The sequence below is a fragment of the Tachypleus tridentatus genome, chromosome 5 (genome assembly GCF_004210375.1).
Source record: "Tachypleus tridentatus isolate NWPU-2018 chromosome 5, ASM421037v1, whole genome shotgun sequence".
NCBI lineage: Eukaryota > Metazoa > Arthropoda > Merostomata > Xiphosura > Limulidae > Tachypleus > Tachypleus tridentatus.
The window spans coordinates 59,052,124-59,063,726 of NC_134829.1; the positions used below are offsets into that span (position 1 = coordinate 59,052,124).

At 34.6% G+C, this 11,603-nt stretch overlaps 1 protein-coding gene across 1 annotated transcript; it reads left to right on the forward strand.

The window, feature by feature from the left end:
• The first annotated feature begins 6,684 nt into the window (after positions 1-6,684).
• Positions 6,685-11,194, forward strand: LOC143250382 (uncharacterized). Its single transcript, XM_076500826.1, has 4 exons — positions 6,685-6,842; positions 8,129-8,239; positions 9,337-9,506; positions 11,016-11,194. The coding sequence occupies exons 1-4, from the start codon at positions 6,685-6,687 to the stop codon at positions 11,192-11,194; spliced, it is 618 nt and encodes a 205-aa protein (XP_076356941.1).
• The last annotated feature ends 409 nt before the right edge of the window (positions 11,195-11,603 follow it).

The window sequence follows — 11,603 nt, forward strand, 5'->3', positions numbered from 1 at the left end:
TCTTATTTAATTAAACGTTTTAAAATATTAAATCAAGATATCGTTAGGCTTAAAGAATTACACATTTTTCTGTTATTTATAACTGATATTTTCATTTTTCTCTCGGTTTCATGTAATCGATACAGTACGTAAATCGGTTTTAAATACGACTCTCTCTCTTAAGGTTCAACTGAAGTGGTTCTTAAGCACCCTTCCTCTGGGCTTCAAAACCTGCAGCTGTGAGATTCCAGTTCTTGATATTTAAAGTATGTGGAACAGGAATTAATCATTTTATCATACAGTTGTGGGAGAGTATCTGAACTCAATACCGACTATCGTTTAATTGAATAGTAGGGTTAGGTGTTCAATTGTAGCGCTCCCACATTTCAAAATGCCAAGTGTCTTCAAAGTCCCTTTTTGGAAGTTCAAATGTTAGTTCGTTTAATAAACTTACGAATAAAACCAAACAAGGTTTTCAGTTATAGCTAATGCTACTTACCGACATTCTATATAATGATTAAAGATGTTTTTCCTCATAGTAACTTTTATTTACTAAATTTTTGTGTGAAGATTTTTCAAGTATTTCTCGTAAGTGAATAAAATGATAAAAAGTACATTGATTTAGAATTAATATACAAGAAACTGAAAGAAAAAACACTTTTTTGTTTCTTATTTTGTTGAACAGCAATGTTATTTATATTACTTACCTAAATGCTTCATTAAAGTTTGGTTTGTGTGCCCAAAGTGCTGTTAGAAATATCTTTCTTTATGTGAGATACTATAGTCATGTATCTTCTTTCATACGGGATATTATGTTGATACATCTGATTTCAGGCTTGGTATTAATTTAAGACCTTCGACTATTTATGAGGTACTATGTTGATACATCCGCCTTCATATGAGATACTATATTTGATGGTGTGAAATAATGAAATATTATGACTGAATACACTTAGCTAAGAAATAGAGGCAATTATTTATTGCTCAAGCATGAGAATACTGTTAAAATTATATCTGTAGGTAGATTCAGTTTCAATAAATAAAGGCGCAACCCAATATCTCTAGCTTATGTAATAATGTGAGAGAAAGACCTCGACAGAGAATAAAGAGAGAAACCTATATCCTGTTAAAGGAAAAATGTTTGGTGTGATTTAATGATTAGCATGTTATATTTTTTGTATCAGAGGGTCTATGTTGGCATCTGATGACAAACAAGCAAACAATTTATTACACATCGCATTTAAGATCTACGAGTGTATTATAGTGTGTGATCCTTTTTTCTTTTTTTTAATTTCGCGTAAACGTACATGCGGCTATCTGTGCTAGCTGTCTCTAATTTAGCAGTACAGGGAGGGCGGCTACTCATCACCTCTCACAGCCAACACTTGTGCCAACGAATAGTGAAATTGGTCACACATTATAACGCCTTCAAGGCTGAAAGGGTAAGCATGTTTGATGGGACGGGGATTCGAATCCGCGATACTTAGATTACTAGTCGATCGCCTTAACCACCTAGTCAGGCCAGGACCACTTGGGGTACCACAATTGATAGTGGAGGAAGCTGTATACTGACTGTCTGCCTTCCCTCGTGGAAAGTTTCAGTTTTAAGATAACGTAAATTAAACACTAATTCCTGCAATCTAATCTTTATTGATAGATATATTTGACTCTTGAACTACTATTGTTTGACTGTCACTCTTATAGCATGCCAACACAGCACCAAAGTGCAGGGCATTATTTCGTTTAGTAGTAACTGGACTTAACCAAGAACCCTTAGTCCCATAGTCTGGATTACTGGTAGTTCGCTTAAAGAAGTGAGCAATAGGCCGCAAATGCTTTTATTGTTTAAGCCCGTATTCCTCGCATTCGTGGGTTACGTTTGTTGTTTTTCTGCATGATTCTTACTGTTTTCGTATGAATGACACACAGGTTGGTTCTTCGAAGAGGCCCACCAAGATGGCCTCACTATCCTGTTGAAAGCTATGACGTGGAACTCTGGAATCGCAGGTCAGTCTTGAAGTCCTGAGCTATGGGTACTTCACTCCCTAGGTTTTCTTGCATTTTGTTTTATACAGTACGACGTCTTCGGAATGAAGGGTCTGCAAGGAAGCGATATAATCCATATCGGGTACTAAGACCTGAGAGATTGATTGGTTGTTTTTAATTTAGCGATGACAATCTGTGTCACCAGCCCCTGACTTTGAAGTGATAGAGTAGAGGGAAAACAACTAATCAACTCCAAACATCACCAACATTTGGGCTATTCGTAACGAACAAAATGTTAGATTCTCATGTTCTTATGACCATGTTCTTATTTAATTTGGGTCTTGTGTTTGAGAAGTGGTTCTACTGACCATGCTTCGTTCTTTCAGCTGTATGTGCGTCATAATGGTAACAGTCAATCCCACTTTTTCTTTAAGAAAAACTCTTCAGACGGTGAATGGGGTGGACTGATTACCTTATCAATGTTTTTTTTGGTTCAAAAATTTGGTTAAGTCTAAATCACTGGGTATCTCCGACATGGCAACTTATCGCATTATGCGCATAATATGTCAACTAATTGTACAAAGTAACTTATAATACGTGTATTGTTTTAATAATAATTTCCTTGCTTCTGTAGATGACAATTTTTAATTGAGTTAAACAATCAACTCCTGTAACCACTGCAAACTTTACATGAGCAACGTCTTGAACCTACTGTTGTTATTGGCAACAGACTGTGATATTAATTATTGCGTTTTTAGGGCCTTGCATAGCCTGGGAATCAGTACATTTGACTCGTAATCTGTGGATCGCGGGTTTGAATCCACATCACCGAACATGATTACCCTTTTAGTCATAGAAGCTTTATAATTGACAGACAATCCAACAGTTCTTTTGTAAAGGAGAAACCCCAAATTTGTCAGTGGATAATGTTGACTAGCTCCTTTCCAGTAATATATCACTGCTATATTAAGGACGTCTAGAAGAGATAGCTCTGTACTATCTCTGCGCGAATTTCGAATCACACAAAATTTTAGGTTTTGGGGTAAATTGCATGATTCAAAACATGCATCAAAAACATAGTTGTAAAGTGTCATCTAAAGAAAGTGCACAAGTATGCAAACTCTCTTTGTTAACCTGAAGATGACCTAAGGAGTTTGAAGCTTTGTTGTCTTCTTTATTTTAATAAAAGTTTTAATACCCACACTAGCAGTAGTGAAATACATTGTTACATCAAGTAGGTTTCTCGTGATCACGAAGTGCACTATGTTGAAGACTCGAGAGAAAAAAACTTAACTTTACATAACAGTCTGATGGCAGTAGTAGTAACTTGGCCAAATTGTTGATTTATGAAGTTTGTAGTGATTAGAGGAGCTGGATATCTAACAACCAAACTCTCATTCGAAATGATGCTTCTTTCCTCAAACAGATAATTAAAGTAAAACAATACATAAGTTATGTGAACGTCACTCTGCGAACCCAAAACACATTTCAAAGACGAAGAGAAGTATCTATGATGATATTTATTAAATTAAACATTTATAGAAATATAAAACAACGTTTTAAAAACTGAAATGTTACAGTAACAAAAAATACCTTAACGAGGGCTGACATTACTTATATTTTTAGTTTGTTAAATGATTTATGCTTAAGTTTTGGATGCTTTTGTTCTCGGTTCATGGGTAGTTTAACTGAGAAATGGACATGTTAAGATGCTGGGTGCAAAAGTACATTAACATCAAATAAAGAGATAGACACGCTTAAAGTCGGAACATGTAGTCCGTTTAGGTTTGAATTTCCGTCACACCAAACATGCTAGCCGTTTCAGAGATGGTGGAGTTATAATGTGACGTGCAATATCACTATTAGTTAGCAAGTTGGTGCTGGGAGGTAATGACAAACTACCTTCCCTCAACTCTTATACTGTTGAAGAAAGGACGGCTATCGCAGGTAGCCCTTGTGTAACTTTGCGAAAAACTGAAAACAAAACAAACATATTACGATATACTTATCCAGTATAACTTTTTTATATAATTTTTATACTTTTTTATATAATTGTTTAATTATGCTGATGGTATGAGTAGCCTAGCCCTCAAAGTATGAGGTGCTAAAGTCTTGATAAAAATATTTCTTTATGTTCTATATTGATATTAAGATCCAGACACAAGTAATAACCACAGAGTAAATGTTGGAAATGTAAGGATGCAGCGTATGACCGGAAAAACAGAATTAGGAAACTAAAATAACTACACGTTTTTTTAAACAGATGTTGTATTTTTTGTAATAAGGATTTAGAAACTTGAATGACTATGATAACTAATAATTTTTAACCATTATTTTTTATTTTGTAACATAGATTTCTGGGATTAAGTACAATTCGATACAGTGGGCTGTCGGCGCTCTGCCCTTGGCGAGAATACAGTTGAGAACAGCTCTTTAGGTAATGAAATCCAGCTATTATTACATACTAACATATTAATACTAAATAGTATCAGTAATTTTAAAACACTAGTGTAATTAACAGCCATAAGAACTTTTTTATATTAACGAATCGCATCAACTGCTACATACCAATAATAATGAGAGACAAAATATTTCCCAAAACGTCATTTGTATGTCCAGCCTGATACTGTATGCGGTTTACGTGATTTTTATCATAAGATATATATAGCATGGTTATTAATGCAGAGATTAGTGAAGCAAAGAAGGTTTTTCGATAATAAAAGTGTTGAAGAACCACTTCAAGCGAAGATATCCTTTGGACTAATTCCTCTCTGAATGATTTTACACTTCTTATGATTTAGTGTCTGAATTGGACTAAATACGATAAAAAACCGGTAGTTGAAAGGTATTTGAATTAAAACTTTTAATTGTAATTTCATTTATAAAACCAACACATGATCGACCATATCATTACAGATGAGGCCTATTGTTATCACTAGAGATCGTAAAGACAACAAGATTCGTAATGTTGTTTATGAATACAGATAACAGTACATATATATATATATATGAGAAATGACCCGGCATGGCCAGGTGGGTTAAGGCGTTCGATTCATAATCCGAGGGTCACGGGTTTGAATCCCCGTCGCTCTAAACGTGTTTTCCCTTTCAGCCGTGGGGGCGTTATAATATGAAGGTCATTTCCACTATTCGTTGGTAAAAGAGTAGCCCAAGAGTTGGCGGTGGGTGGTGATGACTAGTTTCCTTCCATCTAGTCTTACACTGCTAAATTAAAAACTGCTACCGAGCCGAAAGGGTTAGTATGTTTGGTGCGACATGGATTTGAACACGCGAATTGCGGGTCGAACGTCTTAACCTACCTTTCCATTCCGGGCCTACTAGCTTCTAATATTCATGATTTGGGATATATATTGTATTCAAATTATACAGAGTATTGCATTCTTTCGCTGAATACAGTGGTAAGTCTACGGATTTACAACTCAAAAATCAGGGGCTCGATTTCTCTCCGTGGACTCAGCATATAACCCGACGCAGCTTTCCTATAAGAAAAAAAACACACATACACATGAGGTACAGTGAAGAAGTGGTTGATTTATTGTTGAGAATTAAGCAGAAAGCCACACAATGTGATATCTGTGTTATCCCTACCATGAGTATTGAAACGCGATTAATGATTTACATGTTATAATTTAAGAGTCCCATCTTCAAGTTGTAATACACACAACAATATTTAATAAAAGTTTTAAGTATAGGTATAAACGTGTTTTACTTTGCATAGGTTTAAAGTGGTTTTACTCTTGTATTAAAAGGAATTATTAAGTTTATTGCCTTATGATGTTGAATTTCCTCTTTGGTAAGTAAATATTACCAATGGTATACTTAACTGAGGTGCAGATTTTAAAAATAAACGTGAGATTTTTTGTTGAGTTATATGAATTTTTTATCAGAGTTGTGGGGTTGCTTCCCCGACTTAAAATACATGAGACTTACCATCATGTAATTTATATACGACATTAGTATTGTGTTTGCTTTCTATTTTTTTACCAGAATGAAAGAATTTTGTTGTTAATTCTTGTTTGGATTAGGGTTATTCACAGGGTGATTATCGCGTTGTTGGCTGAGGTTTCTCCCTTTACTAGTTACTTCAAATATCCTTCCCAGTCACTCTATAACCTAAAAATGTTGAATATTATTTGAATATCGTAATAAAAAGTTTTAAGTCACTCATTTCAGAATGTTTCCTAAATTAATTATCTTCAAGTGCGTTTCTCAACAGGCCTGGCATGACCACGTGCGTAAGGCGTGTGACTCGTAATCCGAGGGTCGCGGGTTCGCGCCCGCGTCGCGCTAAACATGCTCGCCCTCCCAGCCGTGGAAGCGTAGAATGTAAGAGTCAATCCCATTATTCGTTGGTAAAAAGAGTAGCCCAAGAGTTGGCGGTAGGTGGTGATGACTAGCTGCCTTCCCTCTAGTCTTACACTACTAAAATAGGGACGGCTGGCACAGATAGCCCTCGAGTAGCTTTGTCAACAAAATAAATGCACGAAATAGACTGCTTGCAATGGTGTTAAAATACTTACAATATAAATTCACGTGAGCAGTATCATTTTTATATAACGTGAAGGCTTCATTTCCAAATAATCTAAAGTGAACGATTTATTACTTTCGAAGGAACATGAAATCAGATTCTCTTAATTTTTATGGGAGGACTTATCCATGTGGAAATATGATTGGTAAACATACCTACCTCTAATTCCTATGAATATTACCATAAATCCCACACATTCTAAAGACAAACCATTGGAACATTTGTACGTCTATATACTGATATACTTAGATGAATATTGGCCAATTAATGATACAATCTGGAATGAAGAAGAAGAATCAGTTCCTTCCGGGATTTTCATACCCAAAAGGTATGTATTCTCAAGTTCCTACCGGGATTTTCATACCCAATAGGTATGTATTCTCAAATAAATCCTGACTTTTATCTAAGTGGTTGCCAGGACGCTCTGCTCACAATACCCGGAAAACTGTTTTGAGCTCCTGTCACACCAAACACATTCAACCTATTTAGTCGAAAGGGAAAATTAAAATATGACAGTCTATTTCATTATTCGTTGATCTAAGAGTAACCCAATAGTTGACAGTGTAAGGTGTTGACTTGGTGTCTTTCCTTTAGACTACAATTGCTGAAAATATGGTTGGTGTATACAGCCTACGTGTTGTTTCGCGCAAAATTTAAAAGAAGCCAAATCAAATAGACTAAGTATCGAAAAAAATTAAAATTATAAAAAATATTTTAAAATAGTTTCTCAGTAAATATGTAACAGTTCATGTATATTATATATTGTTGTTCTTAGTTGTTTTTATCTCACCATAAAACTTGTGTTTTGATAAGAATGCGTACTATTGATGATTATAATCTGTTATCAAGCAGAAAAACTGTTAACTTAAAAATTCAATGAAAAGTATGTAATCCAATGATATAATTAGGTTTCATAGTTACTTACATAACCTATGTATTTCTTCAATACATTGCACCTTTGCTGCTTGGCTAAAACTAGTAAAACGCTACCTGTCATAACATCTTTGCCGTCAACATCTTGTAGAGTCGTTTTCACTTATAATTTGTTTTGGGACCTAATTCTTGTCTTTTTGATTCAAGCAGACAAATTTGGTAACATATGTTTTATGTGACTTTGAAATAACCATAATTCGTTATCTATTCCACCATATAAATTTTCAAATACGTTTAATAATCATTTGACAAACCTCAACTACTGTTTTTCTCTATACACAATTGCAACCATTTTTCATTATAAGTAATTTTAGTGTGGGTATTATAGTAACTTGTGAATGAGAGTAGAGAAGAATATGTTAATTCCATTACATCTGCAATATCTACTATTATCGAGGACCTCTGTATAATAGCTGACTCCACAGTTTCACTGATACACGACAGATCTAGTAGTTATTGAAATACTGTTCATACTGTTATACTGTCTGAACAATAATTGTTTTAGTGTGGATCGTGATATTTACCAATTTTATCTCAGTTGTTAACCATTAACATTAAGGAACTGATTTATCAATATAACACAATTCATTCAAATAAATATTGATCTTCTCTCATACAAGTCACTTTTGTGTAAATATACTATGACAAATTAATTATTTGTAAGTATTGCTTCTATTCCAGTGACTTTGCCCCGCAGAAGAAATCATTGAAGGAGAGGATTGAGGACGGGTTTAGAAGAGTTTTTTGTTGTAAGCATCAAACCAAGCAGGAAAGAGTCTGGTGTCACGACTCGTAAGTTCTAGGTTTTTTATGAATTAACTAGGATACCGTATTTTCATACTACATATACTCAACGTAATGTATAGCTTTACGAAAAAAGTCTGACTGAACTTATCGCTTCTTACGGCCCTTTTAGAAACCTACATTTCTTACTACACATATCCATGTAATCGTTTTTCACAGTGTACAGTTTAGCCGAAGGATAAACACTAAAGCTTTTTCGATAAGTGGCTTTGTGGACAACGTTGTGTGCCTTTCGTGTATTTTTTCTGATCCGAGTGAAAGCTATACTGAATATTTAACTCTATTTTACCTGAGAGTAAACATCTAGAGGGTGAATAACTTGAACATCCAATTGACATTTAGTAGGCGTTTTCTTTTTGTTTTTGTATGAAACTCTCGTACATTTCATCACGAATATTCTCTGGTTGAAAACTGAGTTCTTAATTTCTCAACTCTCCTGGAAAGTCTCTCAGTAGCTTGATACCGATATTTTCAATTGATGGGTATTTTATGCTCACAAAGGCTAAATGGCAAGTCAGAATCACTTAACATTCCTAATTCTAAACAACTGACCAACTACTCATTACCATAAGAAACTTTAGCCGTCTGTTAGACCCGAAGAATGGGAATGACTGCCATTACTATAACCCGAGCACAACCGAACTTACGGGCTGTATTCAGCTGCATTGTGGCTCGAATATTAGACACTGAGAAACGCAACACTGCACACTGAATATCAGTTACTGCTGGCCCGTCCAAGTAGAATATAATAAGTATAAATTTATCTTTTAATCTCTGAAAGGATCTGTTTGAAGGAAGAGTGATGTGAAAAATGTAACAGATTTTAACATGTCCTTAGGGTAATCTACGATTTCTAATTTAAAATACGTTTATATTAAACTTTAACTTGTATTGACTTTGTATATCATACAGCTTCGTTGGACTTCTTTGAACAACCATGTCGTAGTTTCTTTTCTGTTTATTTCTTACTATCATCCGCGTGGCATGACAGTAATTGGATGTCTCACCTTTTTAATTTATGCATGTAAAAGGGAAACAACAATCTGTGCTTTAACAACATTTTTTCTCTCCAAAACACACTCCAGTTGCAATGATAATGAAGAAATCGAGTTGGATAGCTCACCAGTTGTGAATTACCCGACTGGTCGTGTCATTAAGTTTGAAGAGGGTGAAAAACGTGTTATAGAGATAGTGAAGCCTAAAACTAGACCTTTCGGATTTTGTATTGCTAAGAAGAAGTTAAAGAACAGTAATGGTAAGCAGTCTCTTGTTTGTATCAGAATAGCGTTTCTTTTATTATTATTATTACAGTAAAAGATGACCTGGAGAGATCACCCATTTTAATCATTTACACCACTTTATGGTAGTGTGTTGTCTGTCTATAACTTAGTTACTAGACACTGAAATGTTGTCATTTAAGAAACGCTTAACATTGCAATTTGTACTGCCGTGACGTTAGTGAATCGTGCACATGCCACGAATTATGAGAATAATAATACAATCTGTAGGATACAACACATCATGTAGTCATAGTTTATATTTCGTTAAGGATAAGGCTGCTCTGAGTTGACCTAAGGTTTGGTTTTGGAGTCTGTTGCTGTCCTGTGTGCTCTGCTATACGATTGCTTTCGCTTCATTGGAAAACACTTCAATAGTTTTGAGCCCGACTTGGCCCGATGGTTAACACATTGAAATCGTAATCCGAGGGTTGCGAGTTCGAATCCCTGTCACACGAAACATACTCGTCCTTTCAGCCGTGGGTCTGTTATAACTGACGGTCAATCCCACTATTCGCTGGTAAAAGAGTAGCTCAAGAGTTGGCTATGGGCGGTGATGACTAGCTGCCTTCCTTGTTGTATTACATTTTAAATTAGGAACGCCTAGAATAGATAGCTCTCGTGAAGCTTTGTGCGAATTTCAAACACAAACAAACTTTATTGGTTTTACACTTTGCGCTTAATATGGTTTTAAAATAAAGTTTTTAAAACAGTTAGGGTGAGCATAGGGCAGATAGACCTTTGTTAAGATTAAACGCGCACACACACAGATTCACTCCGAATTGTCGTAACAGATTGATTATTGTATGGCTTAGGATATTCTTCACTCAAAGCCACCTATGGAATAACTGCACATAGCAGTTCCAGGTTTTAAACTTATTAATAAGATAGAAGTTAATTACTCAATAAAACCGTTGTCCTTTTCAACCTACTCCAGAGCAACATCCTGCCCATTTAACAGTTTCAATAGGTAAAAACAATTGTTCGATATGACCTAATATGTTGTTTTTCCTCCTGAAGTTAACAGCCAAGAACAAGTCCATAATTTGAGGGATAAGTAATGTAATAAATATACGAATTGAGCACAGTCAATGAGGACCAATTTGCTCAGAGCACGTTGTATTACCAACAGTTTTATAACAGAGTCTAGAAAAATTGCGTTATCATGCCTACATAGTTGTAAGTCGCTATTCCATGTGTCTTTCATTGATTTGTTGTTACTTTAAGGAATGTTTTTGTTGTGAAAAGAGAAGAGGAAGGAATTTAACTGGTTAACGCGATCTAAATATTCAAACATTTTCTTTTTCTTATTCGGACAATATGTTTTCAAGCTATTTTGTATTCGTGTCTTACCTCATTAACATTGTTAAACAAAACAAGTTAGCAATTCATAGACGAATTTTAGTAAAGAAGATTGACGCACTAAATAGCAAAAATTACTACAAAGTGTACATATATGTATATATTTATTGTTTTAATGGTTTCAGGAGTTTTCGTTACTCGTATACAAAATTTCGAAACATTTATTTCACTCACTGGAATTCTTGATCCCGGTGACGAAATTCTAGAAATAGATAGCGTTAGTGTCAGCCGAAAAAACATCAAAGAAATCAGAAATATGATAACAAATACCGACAAAATACGGTTCACAACCCGGTCATTTTGAATTTGGAAGGAGAAATAAATACATTGTAAATAGTAATTTGTGTATTTATATATGTTATGTTTGTTGTTTAAAATTGTAAAGTGTAAATTGTATTGTTTATTTTATTAAATGTATTGCAAAATGTTGTATTGGATTTTATTGTTCAAATGATGAAATAACACCAACAGAATTCAAGACAGATAATACAAAATTGTCTGCTGGATTTTATTGTTCAAATGATGAAACAACAGAAACAGAATTCAAGACAGACTTGCTACAGAGGAATCAATCCAGAAAGAGATATAATTTTATGAACAAAGCTTCACTGAATATAATCAATATATAATTAATACAATCAGTTTAAATCAGTAATTTACCAGTTAATTAACTTTCCTTACCATTCAATTAAATCATCCTGAAAAAGGATGAT

What these genes read in the sequence shown, in the direction of transcription:
- LOC143250382 (XM_076500826.1), top strand. Translation starts at nt 6,685, where the DNA reads ATGAATATTACCATAAATCCCACACATTCTAAAGACAAACCATTGGAA. An exon ending in AGAGTCTGGTGTCACGACTC is followed by an intron (nt 8,240 to 9,336) that starts GTAAGTTCTAGG and finishes AACACACTCCAG; the next exon opens with TTGCAATGATAATGAAGAAA. An exon ending in GAAGTTAAAGAACAGTAATG is followed by an intron (nt 9,507 to 11,015) that starts GTAAGCAGTCTC and finishes TAATGGTTTCAG; the next exon opens with GAGTTTTCGTTACTCGTATA.